The following is a 19216-nucleotide window of genomic DNA, read 5'->3' on the forward strand; positions in this document are numbered from 1 at the left end:
TCTCTTAAGCTTAAACTAAGGAAAGCAGCAGACAACAGCATTAGCCATGGATGAAACTGAAAGAAAAAAGGCATGACGGTTGTGTCACAGAATGACCACCTCCAGCTGAATACAAATGTACCAATGATTGATACATTTAGTAAAAGGTGCTTTATGGGTGTGGGGTTTTTTGTTGGTTTTAAGATTAGGTAGCATCACATGTTAGTGATTCAGTTGGAAAAATTGTGTGCAAGTATTTCTACTTAAGTTATGAGAAAAGAGTATCTTCAGCTGGTAGTAGGGTATTACTAATTATACTTTGCCTGACTAACTCCAAATAAAAATTTTACATCCATTCTAGCTACTGGAAATAAAATCAGATCAAACTATCACTGTTGTAAAAGTTAGAACAAACTTCTGAATCTTAACTCTTATTTAGACTTTAATATGAACTATTATTAGTTGAAAGTCTATTCATATACAACTGAAATTCCAATTACATGTGGCCTTCTCGTGCAGTTTCTTTAGTTATGAGTTAGAATCCATTAGAATTCTTTATACTTAGCGACATATTCTTTCGCATTCATTTCCCCCACATCCTTTCCATGTCTGTATTTACCTCGTACCAATACTATTATTCACTTGATCATCTTGATCTCTTTTTATTAGATTTATATTAAAAGGACATCAATATATGTCAAATGATATCAACAGATTCTGAACAGAATAGTGAGCAACTTCGAGGTTATATACATATGAAACATTTAAACAAAGAAATTTAAAGATTAATTTACTTAGCAACAGAGTTCTACTTCATAGAACACGCTTTTGGGCGATTCCAAATTCCAAACAAAAAATGGATTGAAGAAATTTTGATAAAGCAGTGATGCTGAAGTCATTCACAGCACTGTTTTATGACAAAGTGCTTATCTAAACACATCAACATCTCACTCATAATTCCTCACTACGTAGAAAACTACACAACGTAATGAACACTAGAAAACCCCAATTTAAATTTGTTTATGGAAACTACAGAATACTTAAGTAATTTGAGATTTTTCTTCAGAGTTCACAGTAAAACTCTCTTTTCCTCAACTGAAAGCGTCTCTATAAAAGTTCTAGGGAATACCATTACTTTATTTTCTCATGCAGTATATCAACATTATAATAAAGATGAGTCCTGTGATGTTTTTAACAAAATTAGAATTAAAACTAACTTCATACCTGTGGTGTGAGAAATTTTTCAACCCGTTTGGCTATGAAGTTTTTCTCCAATATGGAGTTTATTGACGGTCTATTCCTGGGATTCCTTTTAAATAGCTGTGACAGCAGATTACGTAGGTCATAGGAGTAATGCACAGAAACAGGAGGAAACGGTCCAGAGATTATCTTCAGTACCAAGTTCTTCATGTTACCAGCTTCAAACTGTATCACACAAGAAAGAAAACAGTTACTACGTACTACTTACTGCCCGTGTACATGTAAGGCTGCATATAAAGATGAAGAGGAAAACAAAAAACTGACACACCTTCCCTTGCCTCTACACATCAAAACAAATTTTCAAGGCCCTCAAGAGTTTACATCAGCTGTTCAAAATAATTTGCTGCCAAGTATACTGATTATAAATACATCATAATACAGATATTTCATACAATAGAGATATAAATTTTCTTTAAAAATAATTATTTCCCTCCAGATGTAGACTGACAATGATATATAATTAAGAATAAATTATATAGTTATCTGCTTGATCTCCTCTCCCCAACACTTTCAACCATCACGTGCCTTCTGCCCTTTTCAGCAAAGCCGTATTTCAAATAAAAGAATGTAAAGCATTCACACTCATTCAGTGTAAAATCCAAAGGAATGCTTAGACTTCAGCTTAAGCTCAGGAAACTGAGCCCATCATTTCAATTCCTTTGTACAATAAAAAGAAAACGGTACATATCACCCAGCTCACAGAAAACAACCTATTGTCATCAACTGTCAGAAAGGCAACATTGTCAGCGTTGCTGCTACAGAAATGACCCAAGCAATAAGAAGTTACAAGAGTTTGAAATTAAATGAAATCCTTACCCCTTGAAATTTTTCTTCTGATTTTCATGTTTTCATCTTTTTTCTTTTAATGAAAATTGGTATTAAACAAAAAAAAAACCCAAACAAACAAAAAACCCACAACCACAACAAGACAGAAAAAGTGGTTTTTTTTCCTTTCCTTCCTAACGGGAAAATGGATGACAAAGATGTACTCTTTAAAACAACAAACACACCAAAAAAGGCAACTCTTTCACCTTGGGAGTTTCTTCTAGGAACTATTTCTGTTCTAAACAGAAATGCACTAATCCATCTGCACAAGAGCTTACAGTCCAAATTCAGACTTTCAGTGAAAGCATCAAGTTTTTTGAAAGAAAGGAACACTATTCACAGTATCATTTGTTACAGCACCTAACAATTTTTTCAGCTAACACATTTCATTAAAAACCTACATTGAAAACAAAATATACAGTGCTGCAATTTCTGGAGAGATTGGCATGAACCAAAACACAGATGGAAAACGTTGGTCAGTATAGGAAGAGGAGATTAAGATGTTGAAGGTAATTTTAAACAGTCACCTTCAGAGCCCTTCATCAACTGAAATACATTTGTGTAACATCAGGAAAAATCCCTGTTTGAAATCACTATTCTTTTAAAGAAACAAGGAGTTTCAACTCACCGCATGTTTAAGTGTGCACATTTCATAGAGAACACAACCAAGGGCCCAGATATCACTAAATCAAAGAGAACATACTTAGGAATTAGTTCTAGGTGTAACATTGCCAAGTAACTTATATCTGTGAACTCTATTTTTGAAAAGGGAAAAAAAAAAAAAGGGGGGGGTTGCATTTTGAGCATGTACAGGCTCCTTTTATCTTCTACTCCCCAAACCACAAAACCCCAAAGAATTCAACAACCAAAAATAAGGCCAGCCTGAAAACTAGATGGGGTTATTTTGGCTCCAGATTTTATTTAGAACTTTTCATCTGAACCACCCTAGTTGGAGAAATTAGACAAAATATGGAAAAAGGCTTTTTTCCCTTTAAATGTATGCATTTGCTTGAGGTCTTTGAATTAAACAAACCCCACAACCCAGTTAAGCAAGTACAAGTCTTAAAGTCAATTTACGCTGTTTAACATTGACTTACCTTACCCTCACTCATTAAAGGATAACAGAATTTGGTTAGAATACCATTGGATTATAAATCCCATGTGGGAGAAATTAAGGGACAAGGAACTGCAATCATTTTTATCTTTTAAGAAACCAATTGAAATTAGTATAAGGCACTCACAGCAATGGATGCAGCAGCTTAGTGACGTATAAGACTAACTTGATAATGACCATGTTAATTACATTAGGGACACCGTTACCAGATACGGCCTGCTGACAGAACAGCAAACATGTAAGTAAAGAATCTGTATGACTTTGTTATCTGCAGCAAGCTGAGCCACCTATCTACGCATGCTGGGCCACCTACCTATGCATGTGTTTGTGATTTCACAAATTATGTGTTCACTTAACACAGTTTCACATTCATACCGCGTAAAACTAAGGCAGTATAACTAGTGTTTAGATAGGCAAAAATGGAGCCATAATTAAGAACACAGCTAGATCTAGAACTCAGAGAATTAAGCTAAGTCATCTCTGTATCACTTTGCTTTGTACTGCATAGACCTACAAAAGGTCTGATTTGTACAGTGAGAGTCAGTACCTTCTTGATTAACAGATGAACTAACGGCTGTTCACCATCACATAAACAGAACAGCTTTGGATTTCTAAAGAACTCACTTTCTCCTCCTTACCAAAAATGCTTGATAAAATGCTTATTAGTACCTTTTATTGTTGTAAGGTTTGTTCTGACATATTTCAGGTGACAAATAGTATGGCGTTCCTATGCAAGTGCGAGCCAACTCAGCAGTACTAAGGAAAAAATAAAATGAACGTTAGCTAGTTAACTCACATGAACTGTACAGATTGTGTTTTCCTAGATCAAAGCGATTTAGATTAAGTCAGAGAAAACAGCATCAAAAAGGAGTTACCTGTTAAGAACTCTGGCGATCCCAAAATCTCCCAGCTGTATTGTTCCATCTTTGGTTAAAAATATATTCTTGATATAGAAATTTTAAGAAGTCTGTTAATTAAAACATTCATACAATTGCACACTTTTTGTTCTCAACATGTTTTGCGAAAAATGAAATTTTCTACCATTCAATCACTCTGAAGTCACTAGCAGTAGTGCTATTGACTACTATGAAACACCAGACTTACTCTAGGCCTACTTCATCAAAATTAAAGAAAACACCATTACACTTTCTAAAATATAACCTTTTCTGTCCCCACAGATTAATTTGAGTATTACTCAAAGAACTTTATCAAATAGCCTCCTCTGTTTGTACAAATATCATATAAACCTCTTCCAGACAATTCTGAAGAAAAAAAGTTTCCAGTATTAGAAGTGTTTATGTAAACAGACTATTTTCCATAATTTGCCAACTTACGGTAGCAAGATATGTATGTAATCACTTTGGAAGTAAATTCAGTTAAAAAATAATTACCTACATACCTGTGACTTTATGTCCCGATGCAAGATTTTTCTATCATGTATGTGTTTTAGTGCTAAACAGATTTGTACAAACCAATCCAGAATCTATACGTAAAAGAAAATGCAACATCAGCATCATTATTTATCTGAAAGCTTCCCCAGTTATGTAACTGAAGATATTATCAAATCAGTTTTATTATTATAACTCAAGATTTTACACTCTTGCCACAAACTTGTCTTCATTCATACCATAAAATAATTAAAAACATAACAGTACTGTCACTATAACACAAACCTTTTAATGAAAGATGCCTATTACCCAAATTAGGTATTAAGCCTGAGACTACTAGTTCCATTACATATTATAAAGCTAACAAAAGCATGCAATATGAATTTGACTGGCTAAAGTAATTAAGACATGGAACTTGTATCTTGAAGATTGTACTTTTACTGTAACCAATACAAGTCTTCTTGCAGTCAGTTAATCAACCAAGAGCCTAAAAAGCTATACTGATGTTTACAGAAACATCCGGTAATTTTATGTATTTTACCTTAACAAGAAAAATAGTACAAAGCATATTTCAATGAGAAAAGCAACAAACAACTGGAAGATTACAAACAAGCCAACAAAATCCACTTTTTTGGGTACATTTGTAAAAAACACAATATGAAAAGGGACTAACAGCAAGAACTTTTCCATGTGAAAACTTTTTCCATGTGATTTCACATTCCCAACTTAGAGATATGTACATGTCAAAATTACAGTATATTGCAAGGTGTAATTTTCACTTTTCCATTGTAAGTTCTTCTTGCAAAGATGAGTCCAAATTAGAAAAATGAGAAGGTTTACAAATTATGTCCAAGAAGTTTCATGATTACCCTATTCTAATTACCATTAATAGACTTAATACACTATTAAGCCTTTCCAACCACAGGTAAATTGAGATCCTACTGAATGCACACACAAAAGCATAGAAATAATTTATAAACACGGAAACATATATCATTTTTAACCAAAAAATCGAATGCTACATCATCTATTTTAACTTAATCAAATCTGTATATAAAATCCTCTCATTTATTCCAGATTTTCCCACAGTACAAATGACTTTATAACCACTATCATAGAAAATCTGCTAGTATACTTCCAATACAATATTAAATTTTTCTAATGGAAAAATAAACTTTTGAATGATGTAAACTTCATATTGCAGTATTTCATATTATTTTATTTACAAGTATGTTACTCTTCCTTCTGATAAATGAAAATCAGTATTACAAACCAAAAATCCTAAAATCCTGTGCCATTATATCTTAAAAAAAAATAATTTCAAAGGTTTAAAAATACTCATGTTATTCTTCAGTATTTTCCATTTCTCCAATTGGGTTTACTTTGCCAGAGATTCAACTTTTTTGACAGCATCTTACACATGCAGACAAACCCCAGGATCTACAGCTACATTTTTTTTTTTTTTCCTTCAAGATACTACTGTGACTGACAGCAACAAGAATCACAATTTGAGAACCTCCTTTTAGATTAAGCAACCACACTTACCAAACAGAAACAAAATAATTTAAAACTCACGAAGAAGGATTACACAACAAAACACTACAGCAGAAGTTTGCTGATACCTGATCTTCAGAAAATAAGATTCCTTTCTGGGCATTTATTTTTTTAAATAGGTCTCCTCCTTCGCAGTAATCCATCACTATGTAGAGACAGCCATTTTCTGTAAATTAAAACACAAAGTATTTAAAAAAAAAACACAAACAAAACAGACCCAATCTTTAATATTACTTTCCAAATATCTTCATTGCAGTCACAGAAAAAGCAACAAAATATTAACCTTTTCACATGCAGCTTCAGATATCCTTTATTAGTCCTTTTTTCAAACTTCAAGCAAAAATGCTTTTATTATTTTGAGTTTTACAACTTAAGTTTCCCATTTCTATTTTGATACAGGGAAAAAAAGTGACATCTACTGGACCACGTCCCAATATGGGGTTCCAAACCACTATGAAATTAAAGGTGTAATTTTAGGAATGCAATATAAATCTATTCTTCAACCTGCTTTCGAACATCCTACAGATCCCCCACCCTAAAAATAGAGGTCTTAAGTTCTAATTCAGGCAGTTGTCTCTATTTGCCTAATTCTTTCTTGGAGTTTTACCTGGACAAGGTATTACTCGCATTAAGTGCAAGAAAGTGACAATCATCAGCTCTCATTCTAGAAATACAGTTCATTTCAGAGACTGAAGAACAGTAATAAAACTTCCAGACGACAATGACAGATGGAAACAACTATTTTCCTATTTTTGCATGAAATTTGGGGAGACTTCCAGGAATCCTATGCAGGTTTCCACTAGGAGGTATAAACATATATAATATATTTCATACAAAGTTCCCCAATGCAATCTTTTCCAGTTACTGATGAGAAAGGAGATTAGGCAGAAGTCAACTGCAAGTTACCAAAACCACAAGAACTACACTACTCACATACTAGGCATGATTTTGAGAAGAGCTGAATAAATACATAAAATCAATCACATGCTGCTCAAAAGAAAAACTCTTATTTTATGAAAGAGTTAGTCATAGCACTTAAAAACTCTAGAGTCAAAATTAATTAAATCATCACTTAATCACTTAAGTTTCACTCCCACAGAATGCTTCCTGAGATCTGTCTTTCAAAACATCAAACCCAGGATTTTTCTTTTGTGCTTGTGGCTGTTTGTATCTTGGTTAAGCTTTATAATCGGTATTATTTTTAAAAATTATTGTAGGAGCCTGGATTTCTTACAGACCTGTTGCTGAAATAATTCTCTTTTATAAACCAAATCAGTATGTTCAAAGTCAATGTGCTTTAGCAACAAAGATGAAACATGAAGTCTTGTGAACTACAGATTACAGGATCTACCTTGTAAGAAGAAAAAAGAAGAAAAACAGACTTAAAGAACAGGCCTCTGTTACAGAGAAGACAGGAGCGTGGATTTATACATCAGAAGACTATGGCTGTGCAATATGATACGGCACAAAATGATACTTTAATTAATAGAAAAAATAAAAGCCCCTAATCAAAAGACATATGAAAGTCGGTAGAAAGGAAGGAAAGGAGAAAAGAGCAGTGCTCCTAAACAGTATCTCAAATAGTATTTAGGTTTTTCAACAGTATTTTAACCTATATAATAGGCTCTCAGAATCTTTTATCTCTCCTGTTCATCTCTCAAGACATTCACTGTGAAAACACTGTGGAATTATATTTCCCCTTCCTTCATAGCTTGCTGAAGCAGTCAGTCATCTATTTTTCCAGCTCTGAAAGCAATTATATGATTGTAATTAATGAAGGCTGCATTTTAAGACAAGAGATCTTGAGATAAAATTGCTCTTGCTATGTTATCAATCCCCAAATTTAGACCATACTCATATTTAACATGCACAAGCATTCAAGTTGTTAGCTTATACACAAGTACTCAAGGAGACTTACACTGTAGAGAAACAAGAGAACAAAACCCTTTTGTTTAAGCATCAAAATTGATGCATGTAAGGAAGAGACATGAATATTTCTGTTTAATTGTTGTGCTTTTTTTAAACAGCTATTATTTTTAAATGTGCAGGGAACTTGTTAAAAAAACAACCAAAAAGAACTGAAGCAAGTAATAGAAGTATGAAAAAGACTGATTAAAGAGAAAAAACACACTGACTTTTAAACTGCCTGCAATAAGTAGTGCACCAACAGTCACCTACTGTCATTACTTCAGCTTCTACTGTATTAGTTAGTCTTACCTTCAAATGACTCCCTATACAGGACAATATTTGGATGTTTCATGTTAGCCAACACAGCAACTTCTCTCCTTGATTCTTCTCTCTCCTTATTTGACATCTTCAGAAGGAAAACAATGCTTTTTTGAGAGCAGGAATACAAAAAAGAATGGACCAGTAGCAATTAATAATAATCACTTACCTTAGAAATGTTTATTTCTTTAATAACATACTGTTGCCCATTTTCTTTAGCTTTGACAAGAATTGCTTTCCCAAAGGATCCTTCTCCAATCTTTCTCACTTTAATATATTTATCCATAGTTATCTTCTTAAGGCATCTTTAGTCAAGTACTAAGCAAAAAAAAAAAAAAGACAAAACAGATATAGTTAGCCATACGTAGTCATCTAGCCTGCCAGGTCACATTATGTTTGGGTTTGTTTTTTTTTTTTGTTCAAAATGTCAACCCGTTTGTCTCCTCAGTTGCATCACATGCTCTGGAGCTTTTCTGTAAAGCATTTAGTCCCTTAGTCTCACTTCTATTTTGGTACAGTTAGCTCACTTGGTGTAGAAAAAGGGTTGCATTGCTAAAACTGCCTTAAATAAAGCAAGTAGTCAGTGCCATAACTTCTGATTTAGCTAGCACACAGACATCATACAGAGCTATAGCACCTGGTTAACAATCTTTCATTCAACTTTACTTAGAAGAACTACAATAGCTAGTCACTATAATGAAGCCAAAAGTGGACTGAATTAAATACATCCCCATCAAGTTTAGAATCATCATTCAATACAGAAAGGTGTGACCTTAATTATGACTGAAAACTTAGATAATTTATTTTTCCATCTTGCATAGAAATAAATTCATTACAAAATGGTTCAAATCAGTATTTTTAGTATACTATCTGACCACTGAGACTACCTTTTGAGATTAAACAGATTACTCAGCTGAACGTTGATGGTGTTTAAGGTTCTATATTAAAAAACACCTACCTTGATAAAAATCAGACATTAACGAGCTGCACGTGGAAGGTATGACAATGTAGAGAAGTGTCAGAACAGCAAAGTGAATTAGCAAAACAAGGACCAAAGTGATAAACATCAAAACAAATTCATGCTGGACTAAAAGATCATCTTTTCTACAGTGGAAAGAACTTCTATACCACGATAAAGTTTCTGTAAGCCAAAGAAGCCAAAAGGTTCCTAAGCTTTTTTTGCACCCAAGCCTCATTTGAGAGCACCAACAGCATTTGTGCTTTGCTCTACCCAGCTTCCTTCCAACAGGAGACCCTATTAGATCCATATTTCACACGCATCTCAGGTGAGGCTTTTCCTCCTGATTTGGGATAATTTTTTTTTGGTCACAGAATTACCACGCACCAAACACAGATGCTGCTACTCTCAGGAAGATGAAAGGCCCATACCACAGAAGGAGACTAAAATTAATAAACTTGACTAGTATAGCAAGATAAAACACAAGAGAACTGAAGTAATCTTTTCTGCAAAACAGGAGACAGGAAAACAACCAGGACTAAAGATAGCTACCAGGAAAGAAAAAAGTGAAAACAACAGGCCTGCAATGTCTTGGAGGGGTTTTTTGCTTTGAAGCACAGAAAGGTAGTTTAGTGTGAAGTTGCACTGCTAAAAAAGTAAAGACTCAGTATTAACATCAATATTCTCTTTGGGGCAATGACAAAGTGTAGCAGGTCCGAAGCAATTTTAACTGTACATGGCTTTACTAACTTCTCTTCCTCACCCTGCTTCTTTATGAAACAAGCTACACCGTACTGCAGTTAAACCATCTTCATTAGGTCTCCTACTGCACGCTGCTCTGTGTGCATATAAACGATCAACAAGCAGCCTGTGGGCAAGAAGGTACCGTTCAGTTACAAAGGGTATATTATTTTACACAAATTAGATGGCTTATTTTTCCCCTTGGCACGGGAAACACAAGTCTTGAGACCGGCTCTCAGCGCTGACAGGGCGTTGGCTCTCCAAGCCCTGGGCAAGAAGTCATTTTACCCATCACGGACACGCACAAAAACGCGGGGGTGGGGGGGAGGCACAAGTCCCAGCCCGACCGACGGCTAAGGCACCGAGAAGGCGAGGCAACAAACCCGGACCGCACGGCCAGGCCACGACCGGGCGGACAGAAAGCGGCACGGCTCACCGGCCCCAGCCCGGCAGGAGGAGATGCCCCCAAGGCCCAGCGCCGGGCCGCGCTCCTCAGCCGGGCCCCATCAGGCCGCCGCCCCCGCACAGCCAAGGCAGGACCGGCGCCAGGCCGAGAGACGCGGCTGGGGACCATCCCCTCCCGTCCCAGGGTGACTGAGAGAGGCAACCCGCCACCGGCCTGACCCCACCAGCGGCCGACGCTACCGCCCCAGCAGAAGGGCAGCCTCACCCCCGCCCCAGCATACCTCCCCGCTGCGCCCGCCACTGCCACAGCCGCTCAACCGAGCCTCACACCCGCCGCGGGCCCGCCCCCTCAGCCCTTATTGGCGGGCCCGCCCCGCGGCTCAGCTCCTATTGGGCGAAGCAGCGGGTTGGCTTTGACCGCCCTTCCCGCGTTAGCGGCACTTCACCGTGGTAACGCGCGGCCTAGGGGTGGGGGGCGGTCACGTGACGGGCAGGGGGCGGTGCCCCGGGGCGCGCGGTGGTTCTGCGGGTTTTTTGGGGAAAAAAGTAATAAATGAAGCGGCTCTAAACGTCTGACGCAGCCACCGCGACCGGCGGGACGTGCCTTCCCCGGGGAAGGGTTTGCCGGCGGTAGGGAGCGCGTCCGGTGCGGCGGAGCCGTGCCCACGCTGGGCGTTGGTGGGAGCTGTCGTGGTTCGGGCAATTACTGAGCAGAAAGTTGGTTGTTTTACCTCAAACCAGGACAGGAGCGCGGGCTGGTGATCCCCAGCGCTCCTTTTCTGTCTGGTCTTAGTTGTCTGGGTCCATTGTCCTCTATATGCCCTGCAAAACACTGATCACTTTTCGGCCTTTTGCAGAAATGAACCTGCAGGTATTTTATCATTTTTGAGAAAAAAAACCCAAACACAAAACCACCACCAAAACTGCCACAGTATTCTTCTGGAACCTCCGTTCCATCAATGTATGTTAAGAAAACACCTCACCAGCCCCAGTACCTTGGCAGGCACCAAAACGCTCCGTGCTGACCTCGGGGTGCTGGCACACAGGAGTCAAGCCCGAGAGTTGCCTTTCACCTGCTGTCCTGGCCGGAGCGACATGGGATGAATGTCTCTTCCAGTAATTTTACTCTTTGATAAGGTCTCTTTTAACGCTAGGCAAAAATGCCTTTGTAGAAGACGCTAGTGTCTGAATTTTTTAGAATATCTACAGCTATAGTACGCAGGTTTCAAGGTCTCAAGTGTTTCCGAGCTCACCAAGTGCGGGGACGAGGAGGAGCGAGACTCGTGCACTTGACCCAAGCTGGCCAACAGGATTATTTCATACCAGGAACACCACATTCAATGTAAGTTAGGAAGTTTGCCAAGGAGTTCTCTCTCTCCCTTGATAGATGCGATCCTGAGAAGTTCTTGCCCCAGTGCTGGACCCCTGAGCCCTTCCCTTCCTCCCAAAGCCGTAGCACTGGCAGTGTCCCACATTTGCTGTCCACTGCCAGGGGTGCACAGCTTACTGCTGGTATCATTGGGTGAGTATAATCCTCGTATATTTTATATTGGTATCGGAATCAATACTGGTTCTTTAGTATTGTTAATTATTTAGTCTTATTCTACTAAATCTGTTCATATCTCAATGCTCAGGTTTCCTTGCTTTTTTCCTGATTCCCCTTCCCGGATGGGGAGGGGTCATCAGGTGAGAGAATAATTGCCTAAACGACAATAAATTCTGGGTTCCTCAAATCGTACCACCTGTAAAATGCTTTTTAGGCTCTCAGGACCCGACAGTCAGAGCACGCAGGGCCCGGGACATTCAGACGCCTCTGGCTTAAGCCAGCAGCCAAAGGCCGCCGCGACGCGCAGAGACACCTCTTTTACCTGGGACACCGTTCCCAAGCACGGGGAGCTCCCACTCCCCCGCTACCGCCCGCTCTGCGCAGCGGCGAGCCGCAGCTCGGCCCCGCCGCCCGCCCTTACGGAAAGGGCCTCCTCGCGCCTTACCAAGCGCCTCTTCCGCGGCCAGGGCCGGGGGCGCCGCCAGCGCAGGCCCCGCCCGCCCTCACCGGGCCGGCGCGTAACAGCCTCTCCCCTCAGGGGCCACTGGGAGGGCGGGAAAGGGGGACCCGTGGCGGCGCCGGACCGCGGCAACCGGAAGTGGCGGGGTCGGCGCTGACCCCGGTGGGCGCCTGCGCGGCAGGAAGGCCCGTCTCATCCCATCCCCCCCGCTCCCGGCCGAGGGGGCGGGGCTGGCTGGCGGAGCGGCCGTTGGGGCCCGGGGGCCGAGCCGGTGTCCGCGGCGTCTCCGCCCCGCCGCCGCAGGAGGATGAGCCAGCGCCTCCCCGGGGAGCAGCAGGCGGCGCCACCCGGACAGGTAGGGGCGGGGCGGGACTGGGCCGGGCCGGGCTGGCCTCCCCTCCCCTCGGCGGAGGGCCGCGGCACGGAGGGACGGGGGCCCCGGCCCCGCCAGGTGACAGGAGGGGCGGCGGAGCGAGCGAGGCCGAGGTGTCTGCTCCGGCCGCACCTCGGCGGGGCGGGAGGAGGAGAGGAGAAGGCAGCCCCCGCCGCACGGCCCTCCTCAGCGAGAGAGCGCCTCGTCCTGCCGCCGGCAGGCGCAAAAGGGCAGAAATGGTGGTTCCTCACGGGCCCCTCAGCTTACCTGGCCTCCTCCCCCGAAACGGGCTGAGTGGGAGTAACCCGCGTGTTTACACAGCCTGTAACCTCGTCGCCGGGTTTCGGCGTGGCAGCTCTCGTTCGCATACGGGAAAGTGAGGGGGCTCCGCGGCTGGGAAGATCCAGAGCCTTCTCCCCACGTAAACAGCGTTATAAGCATTATTCTGCTTGAATTGCTCACTTTATGTTGGCTCACGGCTTTGGTTAGTAAGGCTGCGGTTACACAAGAGAAGGGAGGTCATGGGCTCTTCTTGCAGCCTCTTAATTAAATGAGGAGGGCGCAGGTCAGCGAGGTTAAAACCAAAGATTGACTGCATTCTTTCGCATTATCTTCCCTACTTGTCCCAAATCCTTCCCTTCCCTATCTAGAAAGGCGGAGCTGACTGTAAAACGAGTATGTATCAGTTCTCACCTAAAGCGAATGGCAGCAAGTGTGACAGTGGAAAATCGTGTGCTGGTTGTGAAATACATTCAGTGTTAAATAGTAAATTTGCTATGTCACACTTTAAAGTACTGAATTAGGTAAGACAAGGCCTTAAAAGCAAATTAAAAATGTTTCTGGTGCTAAATTGTGTTAAATAGACACCTAAAATATTTTTTGAAAGATGTTTTGGGGTTTAGGACTCACCCCTCCTTTTTGAGGTTGTTGGACCTCTGAAGCTTATGGTGCAGAGTTTGTGGAAGAAATTAAGTTCATGATTATTTAAGTGCCATGTGTATTGCTACTTTTTGCTTTCACATGCCTTTCTTCTTTGTGGACCTGTGCAGGATTTTATGTTCTGTATCCATTGGCAACATAGAAGCTTCTTTGCAAAAACAGCGATTTGAATGAAGGATGTGTTTGTGTGACAGATTTGAAAGCAGATAGTTATCAATACTGTTTCTCTATTTAAGGAAACTTCAATATGTAAATTAAAAAAAAATCATTCATGCATTATAGGAAACGCCCATAGAGAATTCACCAACTGTCACTATCATTTTTTCTAAGATAAGAGTCTCATACTGGCTAACTGCTTTATGTTTGATGTCTTGTGTCTTTGGTTGGCTGCAGGTGTAAACTTGCTGCTCAGTACTCTTGAGTTGTCAAAATGGGAAGCAGTTCTGCTGTGGGAAAACTGCAGCTAGCTTGAAACTCATATCTTGAAACAAAATGACTTTGCATCTGTCTGCAACACCTGTGAAAATAAAAGGCATATAGTGCCCAGGAAAATGGAGCTTGTTTCTTGTTTGCGTCTGTTTAGTATTGGTTGGTATGTCAGTCCTAAAAAATCTTTGCCTGACAATAGTAGATGTCATGCACAGTGTGTATTATAATATTTCTAGAAATGTTTCTTTCTTGTTCTATGATTCCCAAGGCTGTCTTTGCCCAAATCTTTACAGCATCCTATCTGTGAGTGGTTTACGATACCACTGTTCTCCTGTGGTGCATACTTGCAAGTTAAAGTAATCCTGGGGTATATTGCTTCTCTCTCTTGTGCTTAATATTGGCTTGTAATAAGAACAGGCCTATCCAAATCCTCAAATGGTAAAGACACTTGAAGCTGTTTGTCTTTGCTGTTCGTGACTGCATTGCTCTGAGCCACTTTATTTCATGAGTTTGACGGCATTTTCCTCTTGCAACTATGTCTGTACTTCCTCTTGTGGTCTGTTCCATACCTAATGCTTGTCACAAACTGATGTTTTGGTAACCGGCAAGTGAGAACCCCCTGTGCGCTGGTTGTTCTTATGAACAGCTGGGTCTAGCTGTGTAGTACATGTTCTCTCATTCACTGAATATACACTTTGACTTTCCCCCCCACACTTTGCTTTGGGAGCTCTGTGCAGGTGTGTTGTACCTTGGTATTTGAATAGCAGAGCTGCATTCTTTGAATGTAAGCACTAAAGCTGGGACAACTGTTCCAAGTTCACAGCCATTGCCAAAAGTCGTTCTAAGAACATTCAAATTTTTTTTCCCTCCCCTCATTTAAGTGACTTCACATGCGTGTGGATAGATGTTACTGTGCAGATCAAGTTTTCAGGGTAAATTCTTAAAATAATTTGGCAGTAGGGATATTTTTAACTTGGTCGTAATACAAAAGTGGAATAGAAGCTCTGCTATTGAAAAGATTTGTGCCATTTTGAGTTGTCTGAGAGTTTACTTCCTAATTCTCAGACTCTAGGTTGCGTGTTCCTAAACTTCTTGCTTTGGCATCTCCTTGGCAGCAGCAGTAACCCAGTAATCTCTGAAGGCGGTCAGCAGCAGCAGTGATCATGAGCATGAAACTGCTTATACACCCTCCCTGCTTGTTCTCCCCAAACTAAGAGTTCAACTTTATACCTGCAAATTCCCAGTTCTGTGTTCCCTGTGTCAGTCTTTCCCTTATACCATAACCCGTGCCACAGAAACACGGGTTCTGTGCTCACGAACGTGGTATGTGTCTCCAGGCTCTGCTACATAACACTTTGTGCTTGTTTATACGCCAGGCTTCGGAAACTGAAGATGCTCAGAATATTAAAATGTTGACAATTACAAATCTTTGTAGCTGTTTAACTTGAAGCTTGGTTTTGAAATTTGGAAGCCTTTCCAAAATCATCTGAGAGAATAGTTTTTAGACAAAACCACACTCATTTAAATTGATACCAATAAAAGGGTTGTAAAAATCTAAAATAATGTTTGCTGGGAGGTGTGCTCTGCTTTAAAAAGATACAAACTGAATAATCAACATAAAAAGTCGAGATGGTGGTTACGTTTAATGAGCTGATAATGCCTGTCACTATCGTAGAGAAGTGAGTTGAGTTGACAAAGTAGTTCCTGGGCTTCCTGCATAATAGAAAGGATTCTAGACGAAGGTGTTAAAATAGCTGTAAATCTGTTTACATCTGGACTGTCCTTATTTGTTTGTATTATGTAGTAAGTAATCTTGAATATGTACTCCTGAAAATGAATGGGAAGAAGAGAATTTATAACTTCATAGTGGTTATTTTTAATGACTTACAGAGAGTCTAGTCAGTTAATTCCTCTTGAACTTTCTAGACATTCAGCTTTTTTGTTTGTTAAGCATTTTGCTTAGGCTTTCTAGTTATGGGAGTAGACTCTGCTCATTTTGTGAGGGTAAGGAGGAACAGCAAATGAAAAAATTAAGTTTAGTCCTAAAGTACAGACCCTTTGATAAAAATAACCTTTGCTGTTACGTTTTTTTCCCCCTTATTTTTGGTATATTTTGATTAAGACGTTCATGAAAGAGAAGTACTCAAATGTGCATTTTGTGTGTTCATACTGCAGTACAGTATAATGAAGAAACATTTTCTAATTGAAATAGTAAAAATGTAATTTTACGTCAGTAATGTGCTTAAATTACAGATCGAGCTACTGAGGTGACTTAATATTTTGACATCCTGCCAGTTAAAATTCAGGTACTCGTTTTCCTGAAAGATAAGGTTGTGTTTGAATTCCTTCCACTCTTATCTCCAAATTAGTGTTCTCTGCCAGATTTGTTGGGTTTTGATGTGTTATCTGCAGTTCTTGATCTAATGCAGCTTTTCCCCTGAGGTTTCTGTTATTAATTTGTCTCTTGTATATGTGTTGGGAAAAAAAAAAAGTAGTTCTCCATGCGCTTGCAAACATGCTCATTTTCTGATTCTGCAAAGTGAATCTACAAATTTCCAAAGGGTGTATCTCTAGGAAAGAAAACTGAAAGTTTTTTTAATTATTATTTGTCTTTTTGCTGCTTGTCTTGCAGAAAACTTGCAGAAAAAAAGTGTGGAACACTAAAAGAATGAATAAACACTTAAAATGATTATCAGTGTTACAGACTTACCAGCTTTCTTCTGTTTTGTGCTGAGTCACAAAAATCTGAATGTTTATTCCTCTCTAAAAAAAATTTAAAAAAGCCTTTTGGTTTTTTAGGTAGGTAGAGGGTGGATTATTTTTAATAAATTTGATCTATGAACCCAGTGAACTGATCTCATCTCTGTGGTTACGTAACACATCTAAGATAACTGACCTTGTGTTATCTCTGTTAACTGGAAGCCTTTTAGTAAAGTATTAGTGAATCTTTTTTTCTGTAATTCTAAAAATTAAAAATCTCCCATGAAGCCCCTTTCTTTTTTTCCTCATAAAATATCCACCTTGATTCTTGCTTTCAACTTGATACCACTATTTAAAAGTAATAATTTGCCTCCAGACTCTCCTGCTAGAAACTTGTCCTATCATTTGTAGACCCTGACAAAGTACACCTAAGTTTAGAAGTTGTACTTGCCAACCACCCAACTAAGTTTTACAGCTGGAGAAAGGAATATTCAAGTGAGGAGAACTTGTTGTGCATTCAGAACTCCTAACACACTTTGATTTACTTTTCCCACCAAAACTTCACTTTTGGTGATTATTGTGCATCGAGGTCTTCACTGCCTTCTGTGGGTTTTTTGGTTGGTTTTTTTTGTTGTTTTGTTTTGTTTTTAAATCTCCTTTGGTCGGCATGTATGTTTTTATTAAAAACTAGAAACAAGCCATTAACAATCTTATTTATTAACATCAGAGGTTTACAGGTCTCTCTTAACAGATTTATTTATTTATTTCATGCTTTGAAGAAGACCAGAATGGCAATCAGTAATGGTTGGATATGCTGTACTTACAAAAATGAGGTGGCTTCTGTCTAGTACAGCCAAGAAGGTCAGCTATGAGCCAGATCCAGATCACTTCACTCCTTTCTTACCTTACTTCCAGAGGAAGAAAAAGAGCAAGCCTATTGACAGGGCTCCTAGCCTTGAAGTTTGAATAGCTCTACATAGTGCATCTGTCAACTTATCTGTTTGTTATGCATACCAAGAAGAGCCACAGCCTTTTTCATTTTTTGGTGACCAAAGAGTTGTCATTTCTAACCAGAGGACAGCAAATGGGTTCCTCATGAGCTGGTATTTTCTTCACTACTTTGAAGTCTGAAAATCAGTAGTAAGGAGAGTAAGTAAACAGGAACCACGTGGGGTCCCCCTGTGACTTTATAAGCAGTGGTCATATGCCTGTGCTGTATCTTGGAGAGCTCTGTAGGATTTTTTTTGTTGATCTTAGGGGCTTTGGTGTGTTTATAAAGAAACTGGAATTCTGTACAAGGACTGTAAAAATCTGTGGTAGCTGCTGTTATCAAGAAGATGCTTACAGTTAAACTGCGGATAGTGGTGCTTTTTCAGATTCTAATTTGGCGATCCTCAGTGCTAATTTTGCGTGTTGAGAATGAGTACTTCTCATGTGCTTCTCTTTCTGCTGGAGTCTGTGCTCTCGTACGCTCTTTGTCTCGGCTTGCAGAGCCTCTTTTCTGTGATGCTTTCTTATTTCCTTTATGTTAAAGTTTCTTTTTCATTCCTTGAGTATTTTTAGATCTTTCAGATACAAATGTATTGAACTTGAATTAAATTATCTGAAAGATACCCAACTCGGGTGTGACCCTGAGCTTATGAATCTGTTCACGTGGCTAAGGACTGTTCAGTGCATTTCTCTGAAAAGATAAAGAAAAGCAGTATGAATAACAAGACTTCTCGTCATTCTGGTGGTGTGTAAAAGCTCTACTCCGTTATTTGTGTAACCCTAAGATGACTGCAAACCAAGTCCACATTAAAAAGGAGCAAAATCCTTTAAAAACTATAAAGAGAAGTTTGCATGCTATTGCTGTGTCTTTTCATCAAGCAGAAAATGAGCATTGTGGCCAAAGACTCAACAGACAAAAATAACAAACCTACAAAACCTGAAGTCATAGTTCCAGCCCTTCAAATGAGGGGTATGGGTTTTACCTTTCATGGTAAATGACCATTCATGTCTTAATGAATTTCAGTGTTCCTCTCATCTGAATACGGTCACAGAAGAAACACCAGAGATTGTTTTGCTAAGGGGGCTCTCCGTCTTTTCTTTTCTGGACAGAATGTTTGCAGCTATAAGTACTGACCCATTAGTTTAGAAACTAATACTTTATCTTACATGTATTTTAGGCTTGCTCCAGAGTGGCAGCCACAGACACAGTTGTTTACCATGAATTGGCTAAGGATCAGTACTTGCTTGTGAAGCTTAAGCTTTTGATTTGTGTTTGCTTTTATATTTAGTTCAGATTCGTGCTAAGGGATTATGTTCTTAGCTTTCTTT

General features: G+C 39.7%; 2 protein-coding genes across 7 annotated transcripts in view; one reads left to right on the top strand and one right to left on the bottom strand.

Moving 5' to 3' along the window:
* The window catches only part of NEK1 (NIMA related kinase 1), a 51444-nt gene extending 38237 nt beyond the window's left edge, over positions 1–13207 (bottom strand). The window contains exons 1-9 of one of the 5 annotated variants that reach the window (XM_063336303.1): positions 13097–13207; positions 8516–8664; positions 8338–8434; positions 6189–6286; positions 4578–4661; positions 4054–4121; positions 3848–3934; positions 2693–2747; positions 1204–1404 (exon numbers count right to left, since the gene is read on the bottom strand). In XM_063336303.1, the coding sequence (XP_063192373.1) occupies positions 1204–1404; positions 2693–2747; positions 3848–3934; positions 4054–4121; positions 4578–4661; positions 6189–6286; positions 8338–8434; positions 8516–8632 (807 nt within the window). In that variant the 5' untranslated portion in view covers positions 8633–8664; positions 13097–13207. Of the gene's footprint in view, positions 1–1203; positions 1405–2692; positions 2748–3847; positions 3935–4053; positions 4122–4577; positions 4662–6188; positions 6287–8337; positions 8435–8515; positions 8665–10731; positions 10799–12441; positions 12545–13096 lie in introns of those variants that run through there. The other 4 variants (XM_063336305.1, XM_063336304.1, XM_063336306.1 and 1 more) reach the window with 4 other exon arrangements.
* Positions 12656–19216, top strand: part of CLCN3 (chloride voltage-gated channel 3) — a 72735-nt gene continuing 66174 nt past the window's right edge. For both annotated transcript variants that reach the window (XM_063336308.1, XM_063336310.1), the window contains exon 1: positions 12656–12811. The gene's annotated coding sequence lies outside the window, so the exon portion shown is untranslated. The remainder of the gene's footprint in view (positions 12812–19216) is intronic.

Source organism: Chroicocephalus ridibundus, chromosome 5 (genome assembly GCF_963924245.1).
Source record: "Chroicocephalus ridibundus chromosome 5, bChrRid1.1, whole genome shotgun sequence".
NCBI classification, from domain to species: Eukaryota; Metazoa; Chordata; class Aves; order Charadriiformes; family Laridae; genus Chroicocephalus; species Chroicocephalus ridibundus.